This window comes from Manacus candei, unplaced genomic scaffold, assembly GCF_025592945.1.
Source record: "Manacus candei isolate 608988 ecotype Guabito, Panama unplaced genomic scaffold, ASM2559294v1 h1tg000011l, whole genome shotgun sequence".
NCBI lineage: Eukaryota > Metazoa > Chordata > Aves > Passeriformes > Pipridae > Manacus > Manacus candei.
The window spans coordinates 15,204,569-15,223,558 of record NW_026138059.1 but is presented as its reverse complement, the minus strand read 5'-3'; the positions used below and the strand labels follow the sequence as shown (position 1 = coordinate 15,223,558).

Genomic DNA, 18,990 nt, shown 5'->3' with positions numbered 1-18,990 from the left:
ACCATTGCAGTTGCTCCATCATAAAAGGCCACCAGACTGGTCAAGCGATGTCACAGAATGGCAGAGGTCGGAAGGGACCTCTGGAGGTCATTTTGTCCAGCATCCCTGCTGGATGAGGATCATCTAGCTGGCTGCCCAGGACTAGAATATTTTTTGAATATTACCAGGAAGACAATGTAGTGGGGAGCTCCAAATTTGTTAGTTATGACCTTACTGAGTGAAAGGATCACCTCTCTCAACCTGCTGGCAACAATCTTCCTAATGCAGCCCAAGGTACTGAGCCACCACAGCAAAATGCTGGCTCATGTCCACCAGGACTCCCAGGTTCTTTCCTGCAAAGCTGTTTCCCAGCTGGTTGACTCCTGGTCAACATATATTGATGCTTGGGGCTATTCCTCCCCAGGTGTAGAACTTTGCACTGCCCTTTGTTGAATTTCATGAGGTTCTTGTCAGACCACTTCTCCCTGTCAAGGTTCCTGTGGATAGCAGCACAATCCCCTGGTGTAGGAACTGCCACTCCCAATTTTTGTGTCATCAACAGACCTACTGTGGGGACACTCTGCCCCACCATCTAGGTCATTAATGGACATTAAACAGGACCAGACCCAGTACTGACCCCTGGGGTACACAGGTGGTTCCTGGCCCCCATCTGAACTCACCATGTTCCAAGTCTGGCCATTCAGCCAGTTTTCAATCCATCTCAGTTTTCTCATCCAGCCCACACTTCATAAGTGTATACTCCTGACACTGCTGGCATCTTTTGATGAGGAATGTTTAATTTTGAGGAATCAGACACATTCTGTCTCTCTTGTCAAAATGCTCAGCACATGCTACAGGCTCCCAACTCCTCTGGGCTCAGAGGAAAATCTGTTGCCCAGTTTCAGAGCCAAGAGATCTTAAGATAGACCCTCTTGGCTAGTACATTTTATTAGATAAACATAACCTAACAACCTCTGACTATACCTGTTGTCTCAAAAGAAATTCTACTGGTCACTACTGTCCTCATATACTGGCATATTCCTGCTGCAAGAACGAGAAAACAGGAAGGTTAACGCTGGAGGAATATAAAGCTCAGAGATTAAAAAGATTAAGCCTATAGATGGTAGAAAATTCAGTGATTTTTTGATATTTTATGAGTCTCTCATAGAAACCTATTCTGGGAAGAGACTGGTAACATTCACAGAATGCAAGCGCCACCCACTGTCCTGCCATCAAAGCGCCACAGGCTGAATTTGGATTAGTTGCCCACACAGCTCAGGATAATTTACCACTATATCTAATTCTCTTCTCTTGCAACCTCCCTAGCTACCACCATCCCTTTAGTAACTTCCATCAGGTTTACCAGTTCCTGTGTCTCACTAGGGATTTGATTTCCCTTCCCCAGCCTTCATCCTGTTCCCTTGCCACACAACATACCTCCTCTGTCTATTCCATTGTGCAGTTTCACACCCTCACCTTCACTTTTCTCTCCTGCAATGCTCCTTCTCTTAGTCTTTTCAGTAATTCCCAATCTCACCTACCTCTTTTCCATCCCAATGTACTGTGACATTCACATCACACTTAACTCACTGTCTCTCCGACCGCTGACCCTTTTCCTTTTACAGCAGGTGTCTGGAGTTTTAGTGCTACTTTAAGGATATAATATGTTACCTCATTCAGGATTCTAGTAACTACTTAGCCAAAAACTTACAATCAATACCTCATCCTTACCTTGTTAGCAATGATGTTTGGTATGATCAACTACATCGCCTTTAAAATACTGTTCCCTTGGCTTCTAGAATCCTTTCCTTTATTCCTTCTTTAGTATGTCCCTAGAGGATCCTCCCCACATACTCCTTCCTAGTACTTACTTCTCTAATCTGCTTCTTCATGAAGGTAACATCATCAGTAAATGCAAATACAGCTACTCCCTGCTTCACTCTATGTATCTCCCTACAGATGCTCATTCATCTGTTCATTCAAGTGTAGCACAACTAAAAATAAAGCTCTCAATCCTTCACTCTCCTCCAAATCCACTTCTTGGAAACTGTGGGCAATATCATGATGGTCACTAAGAATTTCATTTAACCTTCATCTTAGACACCTCAAATTCACAACAAGATTAAACTAAACCTCGAGGATTTCTTTGTATTATCTGATTGGTGAAGTCTTCCCACTTCATCCACTTGGTTACAGTTATTGTTCAGACTCATTATGTTAGGTCTCAATATATTGCTTTCTCCCTAGGGCACATACACACATTCAAAGACGCACACAAGAAATGCCACTGACATACCAAAGGCAATAGTAACTTCCTGTTGTAGCTAAACACAAGGTTACAATTGAAGGGTGACTTTCTTATCATTCCCTACTGCAATAGGCTGTGGCTGCTATAATAAAGGAATAGACTCTTACTACAGTAACTATAATTCATTCATGGTGCATCACGCTGCAGATGTTCATACCTTTCACATTCAGTTTCTTTGGGAAGTGGGGGCTAGAAGCTGTGACCTACCTTTAGTCATCTGCAGTTTGTTTTAACTGAACGTTTGGAAAAAGCACAGGTTAGGGACAGATGTATTCATATTGGACCTCAGCACCCATGAAAATCTTGACCATGGAAGAGGCAAGCAACTACTCTCAATGTCTTCTAAAAAGTAATTCTTACACCCTCCTAAATTCTTTTGTAGGCTGTATATAAACCAAAAGGTTTTTGGGGTAGTGGGAGCTAGGAAGCTTAGCAACATTTATCAAAATGAACTGAAATCCTGCTCTTCCAAATATAACAAGTCACAGAAGCTGCATTTGGTAGTACTTAAACACTTCAGGCAATAGTAGCAGATTGAAGATGCAGGCTGACAACTGCACTTGAGCACAGTGGAAACATACTTTATGGGTCACTGAAAGAGGTGCAGTGGCTATTTGGCAGACAACACACTACATCACGACACTACTGCTTTTGACAGGCTTATGAGACAGACTGGTTCTTCAAAAGAAAGGATAAGAAATACTCCAGAAAATATGCTCCTCTTATTATTAAAAAGTCTGATTCACATAAGAGCTCAGTCACTAAAGGATTTCTGTGAGAAACACAGTTAAGCTAAAGTCATCCACTTACACAAAAATATCTTGTCAACCAAGAAGTTGTGGCATTCCTGCCAGTGCCTAGATAGGTATGACAACCCCTAACCTACCATCAGCTTTGCCCTCAACACTGACCAGTGCTCATTAAAAGTATAAGCTGTAATTTCAAGACACATAATATCGTGTCAAGACAGACAATTGAATAATGGTGTTTTTCTGCATGCTACAAATTTTTCGTTACAAAGGGAGACATTGAAAACTCTTCCCTTCTGCACTCCCCAAACCACTCGATTAACATGCATTAAGCTCCCATCATGTCTTGTGTCTTCAGCATAAAAGCAAAAACCTTCTGCACTTATGAACTCAAGCGGCTTAGCAGCAGAAGAGAACAAATAAGATTATATCTCTTGCATACTCTTTTCATGTCTCAAAGGAAATTCATGCATCTCCTACAACCAAGGGTCACCTAAAGTAACGTATGGTTGATATCCTATTGCAACATATGCAGGAGCTTTTATTTTTATTTATTTTAAAATGAATACACGTACCACAGTTCCCACAGCAGTTCTGCTGACGTGGTAAAATGGTTCACAAGATGCACCTGTCAGATTGCCACATTCAAACACAACCCAGCTGCTCAGAAGCTAACGATAGCTCTGTGAAGGTGATTCAGGGAAACAGGTTTTTCATTTTGCACCTCATCCAATACCAACAATCTTATATTTTTCAACATGATTCTCTGTCCTAAGTGTTTCTAACTTATTTCTCTCTCCAGAATAATAGCCATAGGCTTGAGAAAGTCACAAAGCAAGCAATTCTTGTTTACATTTCCTTACAGTCAGCTGCATTTCTGTAACAAGTTATACCAGCCTATGATACACTGCATAACTTTCCATCTCAACCCTCCAGCACTGGTGTTGCCACACTAAGACTTGGAAATGATGGCTGATGCTGCTGAGCCACACACTGTGTGTACTATGCAGTAGCTTTATCTTTTTAAAGACAAACTTTATAAACTCTTGGTAACGACATTATCCCACTATGCAGCAAATATAGGGCTGTTACCAAAAGTGAATTTTCTAATGTTTTGTTTTAATACAGGAAGAGGAGACAAAGGCAGCTCTTGCTGTCTGGGTCCCCCCCCTGCTGACACTGACTTGTACTTGAAAAAGGGGACCAAGGATAGCTCAAGATATTTCTGTTCCTTACAGGTTTGCTAGGGAATCCCAACAGCCAAAGGAATCATATGCCATTCCATCACTTTTCTGCTCAAAGATTATATTTTTTTTAATAGTGACCACACAAATAACTTAAGTGGAATGCACAGTGATCAGTCACCCAGCAAGTTAAGGTTTGTGGCCCCTGAGTAGTGCCAATCACCATAACAGTAAATTAAATATTAACTTAGTAAAGGACATTGAAAGAATAGTTATATTAGGAGACTTCCAAAAGCAAGATCGATATAAAAAAAAAATACTTGAGTATCATTTATACACAGAAAAGGGTTAGATCTAAGTCATCACTTCTGAGCCAGTATACACTGGTGAACAAAGCTATAACAGCAAAACTACCCAGGCAGGGAGCCAGAGTACCCTTATATAGCAAAACAGTCATTCCCCTATCCTCACTGTCTCATATCTTAAGTTGCACAACACACTGTACAAGAAATGAAGCCTGTACCGGCTAAATCAACTGCTTACAGCTCTCTTCCAACTCTTCCTCCCAAAAAATATACAAAGATCACAAAGCAAAAACAGCCATCCACATTAATTTACAGTTATACAGCTGTAATTACATCAGAAGAGATCAATCTAGACATTTCAATATACTCTACAAAAAAACATTTGTACTGGGAATGGAATAATGCATAGAAACATAGAATTGGAAAGGATGTTAAAGATCATCTAATTCTAAGTCCTCTGCAGGGACATCTTCCACTAGGCCAAGTTGCTCAAAGCCCCATTCAACCTGGCCTTGAACGTTTACAGGGATGGGGAATCCAGAGTTTCTCTGGAAAACCACCACTCGGTGCTTCACCACCCTCAGAGTAAAGATTTTCTTCCTAATACCTATTCTAAACATACACTCTTTCAGTTTAAAGCCATTCCCCTTTGTCTTATCACTCTATGACCTTGTAAAATGTCCCTCCCCATCCTTCCTGCAGGCTGCACTTAGGTCACCTGAAGCATTCCCTTCTCCAGGCTTAAGAAATCCAACTCTCAGTCTTTCCTCCTAGAAGAGATGCTCCAGCTCTCTGATCATGTTTGTGGCCTTCTCTGGACTCACTCCAACAGGTCCATGTCCTTCCTGTGCTGGAGACCCCAGTACTGGACGCGGTGCTCCAGGTGGGATCTCAGGAGTGTGGAGTAGAAGAGCAGAATCCCCTCCATTGACCTGATGGCCATGCTTCTTGGGATGCAGCTCAGGATACAGCTGGCTTTCTGGGTTGTGAGCACACATTGCCAGCTCATGTCCAGCCTCTCATTAACCAGCACTGCCCCCCAAGTCCTTCTCAGCAGGGCTGATGTCGATCAGTTCATCCCCCAGCCTGTACTGATACCAGGGGAAGTGTAGCTTTATGGATAACCCCTCCCCCTTGAGAAAATGAACTGCACTAACAAAAGTGACAATTCTGTAATTAATTACGCCAAGGAATTTTACTGGTATGGCTGATTCTGGCTGGGCATCATATCTCCATTATCCAGCTGAAAAATCTAGATCAGCAAATGCTTGGGGTGGCCAGAAAAGTCTATAAGCACCTTTTCTGTATCAAAAGCACATAAATCAATTCCGGCTCACCACAAACATTTTTTTTCAGGAAACTATTATCCTATCTTTCTTTTTCCCTTTATTCAATCAATGCCAATTTCACCATTCACTCCACTTAATGTGATAGCTCTCACAAACCTGTATCAGGACTAGCAGTGTATTTTTTCAGAAAAAGGTTATGGCTAATTCAGAAACAGCTTTCTGTAATATGCCCACAATTTACAACCCTACAGAAATAAAACAAGAGCCAGGAAAAGCAATAACATGTCTACAGAGAAATGTCAGGTCTTCTAGGAAAATATCAAAATATTTTAAAATACTGACAAGTATTAAAACTCAGCTCTGGTATCCTTTGCATGAAAATGAGCTGGCTCAGTCATCTTTGATTATCCCATATAAAACCAATGAATGTGTGAGTCGTGCCAGTGAAGACAATTGTCAAATAACAGGAAGTAGCCAGGAGGACAATCAGAGTTAAAATAGGCAGAAATATTTTGAGAAATAATGATGCTCTAGCAGGGTCACATTTGTTTTGGACCCAGAACAAATCAAGCTAAGTAGATTTGAGTACAAATTGACAAATGTGCACACAAGAGTACTCTAAAGAGCTTCTCTTTAACTAGAAAGGAGTGTTCTGACTCAAACAACAGTTTGTGTCTCGCTATAATAAAGAATACAGGGATGATAGAGTTTGTTATGTTGAATAAAAATGCTTAATTAAGTCTAGTTTCAAAACTTGCTCCAAGTTTTGGTTTTATGATCTATATTTCATTGAAATTCCAGTACAATGCAAGAAGCATCAAGCAACAGCTTGTGTTACCAGCATAAGGATTTAAGTCTTTTATTGGAAAAAACTATCAGTTTACTGGAAGAATTGTGTTTAATATTTACTTTCTACCTTTTGTGGTATCTGAAATGCTGTTTAGCAAGGCACACATCATGTCTCCTTCAATGTGGTGAGGATTTAGAATGCAAGCTGACCGCTGGGTCATCTTAAATTGGTTTTCAAGTTCCAGGAAGCTTTTGTCTCCAGAAAGTACAGTGAAAGGAATTTGCTTGGGCAGGTGCTCATCCAGACGACCAGCCTGTAGGGAAACAAATGCTGAACTGAGATCATGTTTTTCTCTCATGGCATTTGGTTAGCTTTGTGCAAGATAGGTCTTCATTGCTTTCTACAGCAATTTACTCCTGCTTTTATGATCCAAGCCACGTTATACCACCGTGAAAGGCACCGTTTCAACAGTTTGATCCTGCATTTCTTCTCTACATACAATAATAGATACAGGTAATGCCTACCAGAACAGTACAGAGTATGGAACAAATTCCTAAAAAGCAGCATTTTAGAACAATCTCCACATAAAATTAGTCATCTGTGCAGAGCATTTTAAGAATAACATAGAAAGTATAATGTAACAAAATCACTGTTAAAATGTGCTTATATAATTAGATATTAATAGTTTTATCTAACTGATAAAGCATTATATGGCATCAAGCTGCACCAGGGGAGGTTTAGGTTAGATATTACGAAATTTTTTTCACTGAGACGGTTGTCGAGCATTTTAACAGGCTGCCCAGGGAAGTGGTGGAGTCACCATCCCTGGAAGTGATCAAAAATTTTGTGGGTATGGCACTTATGTTTAATGGTGAACACGGTGGTAGTGCTGGGTAGTGCTGGTAGACCTTGATATTAAAGGTCTTTTCCAGCTTTAACGATTCTATGATTCTACATAAAGAACTTAAGTGCCCATGGTATCCCAGGTTCCTGTCTTGCACCTGCACATCCCCAATCCTGCCAAAGTCCAAGGTCTACTGAACAGAGGCACTGCTTGTCAGCTCAACAGAGTCTGTGAAACTGGCACCCATTCAACTCCACTGTAAAGATGGCCCAACATTTGGGTTACTTGGAGAGAGAGGCAGGAGTTAAAGAGAAACTGTAAGAATTGTAGGGTTTTTTTATTCTGCATAAGCAGCTTTCTTTCTTCTCCACAACAGACTGATGTCCTATTTGGGCTAACTTTTAAATCACTTCTCAATTGTCTACCTCCACTCAATCCAGTGACAGGTTTATCATTCTTTATAGTGGACACATAAGTATCATGAAAAGAACCTAAAAATCTCACCTGCAATTAGTATTTAACATCAATAGCTAATATCATCTGCCACTCTCCTCTGGGTACAGAGACATAGCAATAAAGACAGTATGCCCTGACTTACATGAACACAGAGAGCAAAGTCTGCTGCTTCTCTTCTGGTACCGCAACGTGGATGAAGAAAGAAACATCCAATCCTCTTAAGATAATTGTAAATTTTGCACTGCACTGGAGGTTTCCAGTTGCTGTATCCTCCTAAACAGTGAAGAGGAATAAAATTAATAAGAAAAAAACCCAAACATGAAAACCAAACAAAACCATAGGTTTGGATAAACACATCTCTATAAATTAAGAGTGCAAAAGGCAAAAGCAAAGATAAATCTGTCTTTAAAGGCAGAATTTACTTTGACCAATATGAAAGCTAAAAAAGCCAAAATCCCCCCAACCCCCTTGTTCTTTAGTTAGAAAATAAAAAAAAAAAATGTAGCTAGCCTGATACTACCCATTCAATTTTGTATGATTTTTTGTTTTAATTCTGAAAAACTTATCTTCTAGATATCATTTGCTTTTAGACTCAGGGATGTGGATTTTTTTCCAGTTTGAAGCACAGTTATGGTTAATGTGCAGAAGCAAAGGAACTCTGGGAACATAGTACAAGTAACAGAACTGCTTCTCTTAGGGAAACCTGTACTGCAGGAGTTATAGATATATGACTGAGATACATATATATATATATATATATATGTACATACGCTATGCCTGACACATCAGAACTCTTTAAAAAGAAGGTCCAAGAACTGGAACAACAGCTGAAACAAATGCTAGAGTCCTAATAAACCCCTGGATGCAGTCAAGGATAAGCAAAATGAAGCTACAACTGGGAAAAAAGTGCAGAAATTTTCTCAACAGTATCCTAAAACATGTAGTTACTGGCTAAGAAAATATTTGGATAATAAAGACGAGCTGAGTAATGTGTCTGCTACAGACAAAACCAATACCAGGCTGAAACAAGTTGCAAGGGAAAGGAAAGAAGCAGGAAGTCTTTCAAGCAGAGAGGGAAAACCAGAGGAGCTTGCAGTTACTATGATACCATAAAAAGGCAAACAAATGAAAGGACAATTTGAAGAGAGCAACTAAAAAATTCATAATATACCCAGTTGCTAAGAAATAATGGCTCTGCAAAGGGGAGGAAAAAATGTTGCTTTATCTGCCAGCTGATAGAGTGGCTGGATGTAAGAAAGGATTTTGAATGAAAAATGAAAGCAGTCATTGATGGCACTTCACATGAGGACATGGGAAACTAAGGCTCCAGTACACAGGTTGCAGAGGATGGTGTACGTCAACGTGGCCACTCCCAGTCCAACAAACAAAAGCATTCCTCAGTAGATTTCTCATGGGTTTTTTTCCACCCTTTCCAGCCTAATGGCAAGAAGGTGGTATAAAAAATGATCTTGAAAGATTTATTAAGAGTCCACACAGAAATATCTATCTATGAGAAAAAAATGCTATTTGCAACTTGTTCTAATGTGTTGTGACAGTCTCAGTCACTGCTGAGAAAGATTTGGGAAAGATTTGTAATCACCAAACCTAGGGTTTGGCTGCATAAATGTACAACATAAGCATTTGACCAGGACAACTGAAAACAATGACAGAACTGTATTTAGTCTCTTTATTTGTTAGCTGACAAATGGATGAAGACAACTGAGTATCTGAAGACAGAAACGATGCAAAGAACTCAAAGCAAAGCTAAGGGTGTACTAGCAATAGGAATAACAGAAATTATGTAGATTTATCATATAAAAATAATAATTAAAAAATTCAGAAATGTTGTTCGGGAAATGCAGGAAAAAAATAGAAGAGACAAGGATGTTGCTATATTTTCATAGGCTAAACAAACAAGACTAGCATGCCTCAAGTAACTGAGTAAACCATTATTATTATGAGAGGGTATCTACAACAATAAATCCAGATGTGCCTGGGAGACTTAGTGCTCCCAGGCACCAAAACAATATAATTGTCACTAATAAATTGCTAAATTCTTCTCTAATATGAATATGGCTCTTTTTAATCACAAGTAACTCTTTAGCATGTTTTTTCAGTTCAGGTGCATCAGGGGCCATTCCCAGGAGGCAGTGTGCCTGCAGCAAACCTGTCCGAAAGTAAGACATTGAGTGGTGCTAATGTGGGCTGTGCTGTGCCATCAGGCACCTGTGCTTGGAACATCTCTGGGCAGAGTCTTAACTAGCACAAAGGTACCTTTCAGTAAGAGTATCATTAATACTAGAAGTTCCTGACAACAGACTAGTAACACTAAGATTGTACTATGATTACTTCTCCTTAAGTCAGAGAAGAGAAATTTCTGACAATACAGCTCAGACATCCCTGGGTTCAAACAATTTTTTCTTACTGAATCAAAACAGCATTTTAACCTTGGAAAATAGTAATAGCACAGAAGTAATAACAACGAGCTTAAGTCAATTAAAAACAAACTAGTTTCAAGTAAATTAGACAGAATAACAAAGTATGACTGAAAGGCCAGTGTCTGAATTCACATGGGGAAAGTTCTACATAACTGTGAAAAATTTTTCTTAACTAAGTAATTTTTTATAATAGATGATCTTTAAAGTTCATTCCAACCCCTTAGCATTCTATGACTCTATGATATAAATCCTCAAAATCACAATTTTATGTGGCTTGCATGTGCACAAGAATGCTGTTACAGAAAGGTCAAGGGCTAGGCAATGGTAATACAGGTAGTGATACAGAAGTAATGCCTGAGCAGAACACAAAACTCAGGAGCATAACCTGTTTTAACAGGGAAGACCAGAGGATTCGTTCCCAGAACTCCTAACAACCAGATATTAAGGTTACAGGTTCAGGAGCACAGATGACTGTTTGAACAACTAACACTTTACATTAACAGCCATACTTGCTCTGCCTTTATCAGCTAACTGGAAACCCTCTTTCTAAGAGGGAAAAAAGTCTGATCCAGGCATCAACAGGCCTTTCTGTCCAACCTGAGCAGCATGACAACTCTCAGCTTTCAGGATGTTCTTGATTATCTTTTAAAGGAAGAGATACTCAAAAACACTAAGCAAAGAAGTGCAATGCAATGGTGTTTACCAAGTATAAAACATACCCGACAATTCCTACAAGTCTGTTAGGATGATACCTGTGTTTCAGGCAAAAAATATTTTGAAAACATCCCTTATCTAGACTTTACTGAAGAATTCAAGGTACTACAGGCAAAGTAACTATAAAGGCAGATACAGAGAAAACCAGTAGAAAAACCATGAGGTGGCCAAGAAGTTGGTTCAAAACCAGTCAGGTAAGCAAAAGTATAAAGGTAAAGGAATGCTATTGGCAGACTCTGCAAAATGATATGATCATTTTCCCTTTCAACCCAAACCATTCTATGATTCTGTGAAACTCATGACAATGTGAGTTCCATCAATCACCCTGTACTAAACTAAATTTAATAAGACTAAGAATGCAAAATCATGCCTTCTAGAAGTCATCATGGCCAGTCTTCACAAACGAAGATTTGGGAAAGGTCATTACCCTTCGAGCCTGCGCAGTGGATTTTTTAGGTGAGACACAGTGTGCGCTGAACTGAGCCCACCCTTTAATCCTGAGGTTCATCTGCCGGGGCCGAGCGAGCTTGGACGGTGGCAGCGAGGTCCTCAGGACGTAGGTTTGTTTAGAGTGACCTTCTCTTAGATGGATGGCCTTACAGGGCTGACGAGCTCCATCTGCCCAGAGGAGTTCCCTGACCAGGAATCGAACCCCGGGTCGCGGTGGTGAGAGCACCACATCCTAACCACTAGATCACCAAAAGGGTAGCAGCATTATAAGAAGGACTTGGGAGTTAAAGTAATCTCTGAGTATTATGACTGTCCTGATAATTATGAAAACCTAATATGATACAGTTTAAGGAAGTTATCAGGGAAGCCAGAATTCTGGAACAATATTCTACACAAAATAGTAAGAGCAGTGGAGGTTAAGGCTGAGTTTAAGAAGTTCAAGAACATTTCTGTTACATGGTGCCTGGGCCACTGCAACTTAAGAAGCCTTAGTGGCTGCTTGCTCCTGTTAATTTTCTCAGATTCAAGGAATCTCTGCTCAAGTAAATGTGTAGACTTGTTAATCTTATCTTCCAATTTCCTTCAAACATTTTTTACCTTGAAAGCCCCAGATAAATGTCCCTTGGTTCAGGTTAGCTGGCAGCTGTGTGAAAAAGCTTCCCCAGTTGTCCAGATCCACCAACACAATGTGAGTCATGGTACTCAGGTAGTCAAGATCAGGAAGCTCACCATCTATCAACGGGATAAAAAAACACATTTAAAATTCACTTGACTTTCTGGTCAATCAACACACATCAACTTGAGACACTTCTGACAATTCACATATTCAACTGTTACGTAAGCAAAGTTACAAAACATGGTCCTATTTGGCAACTGCATAGATTTTAAAATCAACTGAATTAGCATTTAATCATGCACAAATCAGACATAAAAGCAGCATCTGTCTATATGATGCTGTAGAGCTGGATAGTTTTGTGGTAAGCACAGAAAGCTTGTTGTCCTGCACAAAGACATTTTAATAGTGCATTTAATATTCAACTGTGCATCCCCAACTATGGCAAGTCTCTGTGACATTCCATTGCTTATATGCATGTAAAACATTTAGGTATGTACTTTTTGCTGTACATCTAACATAAAGGTCAACATCTTAATCAAAAGTATTATGACACCACTAGTAATTAAGAAACACTTTCAACTTCTGAACACAAGGTACACTTTTAGCATACTTGATGTCGTTCTTAAAAGTGATCATGAACTTAAAAAAAAAAATTGCATGTTCAAGGAAAAAAAACCACACAACATACTGAGAATATAAATTCTCAGCAGATAGTGCTATTTGGCAAGCTAAGAAAACTGAGGAGATGGTGATATAATAGGACTGCCCACACAGAAAGCACTACCAGGATCATAAATATTTATACAAGTTTCTCTTGAACATGTATTATAGATCACTTTTAGATTTCTACACATTGGATCTCAAGCTGAGGTCCTTGATTGTCCTCTTCCTTTTAACACCAAATTACGCTCCAAACTAATTAGAAAACTAAATGTTTCAGTCTCAGGACTGACACTGAAACAGAGTGCGTTAAAGACAATAATATTTTTCTAATGTTGAAAGTAGTTTTCTACATACTTTCACTAAGTTCTTCAGCGTGTGCCGAGTCCTCATTATTTTCCTTCCTTTGCACTACTGGTCTCTGCAGAGGAGACAACTGTGGTCTGTCCTGAGTTTTCGATGGAGATGCTTGAAGTTGTAGCCTGTGAGGTTTTCTGACCTGACAAGCCCCACTTGCTGTGAACTTGAATACTGTGTTTTCTGATTCTGATGCAAGACTTGATATATCAGGTTTCTGCAAGAAGCAGTGTTTCATGTGATAGTGTTGATGTGCACTGGGAAGATCATTAAAGTTTTTGTTGCATGCAGCACATCTAACAACATACATCTCTCCCTTAGGTTTCAGTGACGTGTGACTCTTGAGATGATTCTTCAAATCAGCAATATTCTGTGCCGTTGCAGAACACAAGCAGCATCGAAACCATAAGTTTCCTTTTTCCAGCATGGCTTTCTGACACTTCTCATAATCGTTTTTCCTGTTTATTTTGGAGACATAAGTTGTCCGGCAACCACAGGTTAAAAGGTCTCCTTGTTCGACTGGGAGGAAGTCCTCCTCTTTTTTTATTGATACTTCCATCTGCTCAGGCACAAATGTATAGTCCGTGCTATGAGTCTCCGTATAATGGATTAGAAATTCTTCTTCTGTGTCAAAGAAGAGATGACCACAAAGGCCACAGAAATATTTAGTCTGTGTCTCCTGATTATGATGCTCTTGGAAGTGCCGCTCCAGCGTTCCTACTTTCCGAAAGTGATTTCTGCATAAGCCACAGGAGTACCTGTGAAATGCATGGCTTTCTAAGGACATGCAATGTTGTTTAACGCTCTCTTCAGACTCAAACATCTCCTCACAAATGCGGCACTGCCATTTTCCCACGATAGGACTTCTTTCAGGGGAGACTTCCATAGGGCTAGAAGTGCAGTCTTTATCTTCACCTGCAGAAATGCATGCTGTGTCAGAAGCACATGGCATAGGTTCATCTTCTACATCTTGCTCATAATAGTAACTATGTCCACCATGAAATTCAGTTACATGTCCTATAATATCCTCTTCTCTAAGATCTGCAGAACACGCTCTGCACCAGAGAAGAAAATTAGTCAAGTGTGCTCCTCCATGAAATCGACTCATATGGAGGCGGATAATGCTTGAATTTTCAGCAAGCTTTCCACACACAGCACACTTGTGACAGATCCTATTTGCTGATAAAATGTGATTTTCTACTAACTCTTCTGTAAAAAACTTTTGAAGGCATTCACAAAACCAGGCTTTTACTTTGCAAGCACTACCTTGACTTTGGTTAGCTACATTATCTTCATTGTTATCTTTTAAATCACTTTTCCTTTTTGAAGGTGTAGGCCCCATTTTACTGGCAGACTCATTTGAAGTCAAATGTCTTTTAAGTAGAGGTCTTGACCGATCCACAATATGGCACAAATAAGATTGATTTTTCTGTTTTCCATTGACATGACAGAACATCAGGATGGACTCTTCCATTGTAGTAAAAACTCTAATGTTATGTTGAGTGGTTTGTTTATGTTGGATTATCTGATTCTTATTAGCAAACAGTTCATCACAGTTCTCACAGTAACCTTTTGTTTTAAATATCTCTGCAACTTGGGAGATTCTTTTCTTCGACAGTGCCACAGGCCCAGAATTATGACAACGCATTCTAGAGCGGATTAAAAAACATAAAGAAGTTATATCATAACTTGAAACATTTTTAAACTTTCAGATGTACTTCGAAATATTACCTAGTAGCTACAGCAACCAGTGCATGGAAATAGTGTCCTCTGTATACTTTAACCCACCTACTAGCTTGCTAATGAAAACATGCAATGTGTATCTGGTCTCTACACTTCAAAAAGAATTGGGTGCTAATTTCCAAAGCCAGCATTAAGACTGACGGTTATGTTGTTGACTCCGTACATTTTCAAAATCAAACAGTGTCAACTTACAAACAGCAAAACAGACACCAAGTTCTGTTGTTCTGTTACAGAAAATACAAAAAGGATCCTGACATTGATCAGCATTCTGCAGTGTGGGGTAAAAGACATGAAGGAAGGCACATTTTTGATAGTTTACTCAGGAAGTCAACATTCAGATGGCCTTACTTGCCTGGAAATCCACTAGGAGCACTAAAAACACATCTGCCTATCTGTCACTGATCTATGAGTGTTCACAATATAAAAGCAGCTGTCTTTCACAAACCTGAAATGAGCCGTTAATTCCATATGTGATCGTAGTATCTTGCAGCAGGATATACACTTCACTTGGAAGGGGACCTCTTTGCACAGAGATATCAGAAGGTTCTTCGCGTAGGTTGGAAAAGGTAGAGGATGGCCAGTCTTCATTTCATCTATAAAATGGAATGGTAGAAAGTGCAAGTTCTTTCAAAGTATTTCAGCTCTCTGATGACATAGTTACTGTTGTTACTTCTTTGTCACACGGTTCAGAAAGCAAATTATCATGTGTCAGCTGGCCCACAGTAACTGTGCTACGGAAGCTTTAACTAAAAAGACTGAATTTTTTAAATTTCTGTGACAATCTCATTTCTGAATCTGTTTGGATCTTGTTTTTTCATACTCAGTGACTGACTCTACTTCCCTTTTCCTCTTCTACAACATCAGGTCAGATATGTCTCTTAGAAAGCTTTTTATTGACCTTCTTTCACTCCATCTATGACCAGCTGTCTACTCTTACCACATATAATTTTCTTTTAAGCCACAGAGTGCTTAAAAAAAGGAAAAAAAAGCACACAATTCATTTAACAAGTTCCCACATACTCTGACCATCTCTTTCTCTCTTTGCCATCTTTAGTGTTAATTCTTACATTCTTAGATGCAGGACTTTCTGTTGTTCAGAGTACATGCTCCATATCTAAATTCAGATACCATCAGAATAAAAAAATTCTTTTGAAAAGAGAATGGAGAATGGCTTATGGATTAAATGTTGTTCATGTTCTGCACCTTAGGAGGCAAATTCTCTTTGATTTTTCTGTTTAGTAAGATGTGATGGTCAGCAGGCAGTAATTTGAGGTTATGCCTTTCAGTGAATTTCACTGGCAGATCTTAGACCATGCTGGTAATTATTAATCATGAAGACCTACTAACGCAAAGGAAAAATTGGAGCACTCCATTTTTTGTTCTGAGCTAAGAACTATCCACCTCTAAAGAAAAAATCCACTAACTTGTGCTTTTAATCTTTTCAAAGCAATAGCTCACCAGGAATCTCTTTTAAAATCTATGACTTGAATTTAAAAGTATCTGCAGGCATCACATTCAGAATTAATAAACTATTTGAGAAAAAAAGTACATTAGATCTCCAATACATAAGAGAACATATAACTATGCAGATGACTGTCACTTCCATGAAGATTGCAATACTGACTCAACCTGCAGCACGATGCTTTCAAAGCCTGTCTTTTCTGCACACTTCCTGCAGCCACTCTGGGGGAGGGCAGAAGTCAAAGATATAGTTATGAAGATGAGAAATAACTATATCAATCCTTTTGGCCACACAGGCTTATCCTGAAACCTACAGTATCTAAAATATGGCCACTTCCTGCATAAGAAGTCAACTCCATCCATATGTCAACTGTTTCAGCCATTTAGCTAACATTAAAGTAAATGCTTCAATGCCTATTGCTTATGTCAGAAATAAAAAGTCAGCGTAGCTATGACAAGCATTAACCCTGTTTTCAAGCCCAGGATCAGACAGGTATTTCCTTTTAAGAGTGGTTCTGGATGTTAGCAGCTCACAACATAAGCAGTATTTCAGCCTCCAGCAGCAATGCAGTCAGTGCAAGCCATCAGACCAGCAGCACTGTCCCAACTAACCAGGCTAAATTTGCAAATATACAGAGAAGAAATTTTCACAGGTCTTTGTCACCAGCAATGCCAAGGACACTGACAATAGCCTCCAAGCAGACTACAGACAGTACAGTAAAGGGAGGGAACTCCACAGTCAGTCTCACTGGAACTGAAAAAGAAATTTATTTGTTTTGGTCCAAGTCTCTATCAACATGCTAAATGTAAACTTATTCAGGACAGCAGTTGCACAGAGTCACTGGAGGATGAGAAGCTTATATGAGAGTCCTGATGATTTCTCATTACAGCAAGAGTGATATAGGAATCATTTCTGCACAAAAATACAAATTTCAAAGCACCACATTTAGACCTTAAAAGAAAAATAACAATTCATTAAAAACAAACTTTAAAACCTTAATCTTTTTTAAACTGCAGAAAAATGTAAGTCAATTCATATCATAAGGGTGAATTATCAGAAGAAATTAAAAGCAGTACACTTAGTAGTAACATACCACTCAATTGAGAAACCTGGAGGAAGTGTTTCTTTCCTGACATATGCTGCAAACACTCTTCGCTTTTTGTGAATAGGAGGAAGCAGTTTGGGCATGCAAAACACTGAATATGCTGTGGAGGGAGACCTTTTTTATGCCCATCATTTTGATTTAGCTGGAAGAGAAAAATTATCTATTTAGGAAAAAATTAAGCAAAGAAACCAGTCCCAGTCTTTCCCTTGTCCTTCCATTCCACTCTCCCTTCTGTGGTAGTATTTTCAACTTTTAGGTTTTCAGCTACCACATCCATGTTTATCTATGCACTTCAGCTCACGAGACACAAGGGATTGGCCAAACTTCCGTTGTTAAACTCAGCAACTCATCTATCCTTACTACTCCAGCAACTTCTCCATCCCCTTCTTGCACCACTTGCAAGCACTTTCCCCAGGGACTATGGGCTCCAATTCTTAGCTAATCCCTTTACCCTGGCTCCCAGAAAAAGCTCCTTCTATTACCAAAGCAGCTGCTTTTCCTGATGTCAGTTCTTCCCTGATCTTGCTAGCTTCCAATTCCTCAAAATGCTGCTCCTCAGAGTAGCCTGACAGGTCCATGACTTTTCTAAAAGTCAAATCCTTCCACCTGCCTTGCCTTCTACATCAACTCTGGATCTCTGCCTCCAGGGCAAAAATCCTTTAGATTTGCTTCTGATATTTTTTTTGCTTGCTCCTTCATAAGTCATTTAGTGAATCTTCATTATATGCTTATGCTTTCTTCCACAGCTTTGATTAGTATTATCTCCCCATCCTTCCACACCAAAGTAATTCATTCTTGCCTGCTGCAAGAGTCAGTCCTTTCCCCAGACTTGGCTGCAAACTCCTGCTAATGCCCTTGGACATGTCACAGGCACACAACTTGGAAGCAATGGAAAAAGAGCAGGGACAAATTACAATGCAATCTTTCAAGCTTGTCAGGTATGACTATGCATCAGGAGTTATTACCACAAGTTAAAATTATTCTGATTTTCAGAATGTCTACAACTTCCCTGAACTTAACACAGCTTCTGGAGACTGAGTACTCAACAATACTTGTTATTAAAACATCCAACTTTGAAAATGCTATCCAGTATGCAGTTCAATACCAGATTGTCTAAATAAAACCACATATCCAGAAGGTAACAGCTAAGCATCTGTTATGCAACTGAGGTTTTACAGTAGCATGTTATGAACAGAAGAGGGAGAGTGCAACCAACAACAAAAAAGCAACACTACTAGCTTATATTCAAATCACAGCTCAAATGCTAGATTATCCTTTCCCTTCTGTAAGTTAACTAGTGAGTAGCAGCAAATACCTCTACTGGAGGGACTGGAAACAGATAAATGACCCAAGTTTCTTTTCTCATTCTATTGCCTCTTTCCCCCCTCTCCCATCACCTTTCTGCTGCTTCTCTTTATTTACTTCATCCTAACTTGCTGCATTTATCTTTCATAGTTTTGAAGATGTGAAAAAAGGGAACACCTTTCAACAACACCAAAAGAGGGACAAGAGGCTCAAGACTACGGTCCTCTCGAAAGTAT

The 18,990-nt window shown here is 39.4% G+C and overlaps 1 protein-coding gene across 6 annotated transcripts in view; it reads right to left on the bottom strand.

Annotated features, from left to right (window-relative positions):
• Positions 1-18,990, bottom strand: part of ZNF451 (zinc finger protein 451) — a 38,521-nt gene that overhangs the window by 4,917 nt on the left and 14,614 nt on the right. For 5 of the 6 annotated variants that reach the window (XM_051777831.1, XM_051777833.1, XM_051777832.1 and 2 more), the window contains exons 8-13: positions 17,438-17,591; positions 15,328-15,475; positions 13,140-14,788; positions 12,104-12,238; positions 8,047-8,177; positions 6,731-6,917 (exon numbers count right to left, since the gene is read on the bottom strand). In XM_051777831.1, the coding sequence (XP_051633791.1) occupies positions 6,731-6,917; positions 8,047-8,177; positions 12,104-12,238; positions 13,140-14,788; positions 15,328-15,475; positions 17,438-17,591 (2,404 nt within the window). The remainder of the gene's footprint in view (positions 1-6,730; positions 6,918-8,046; positions 8,178-12,103; positions 12,239-13,139; positions 14,789-15,327; positions 15,476-17,437; positions 17,592-18,990) is intronic. The other variant, XM_051777836.1, reaches the window with a different exon arrangement.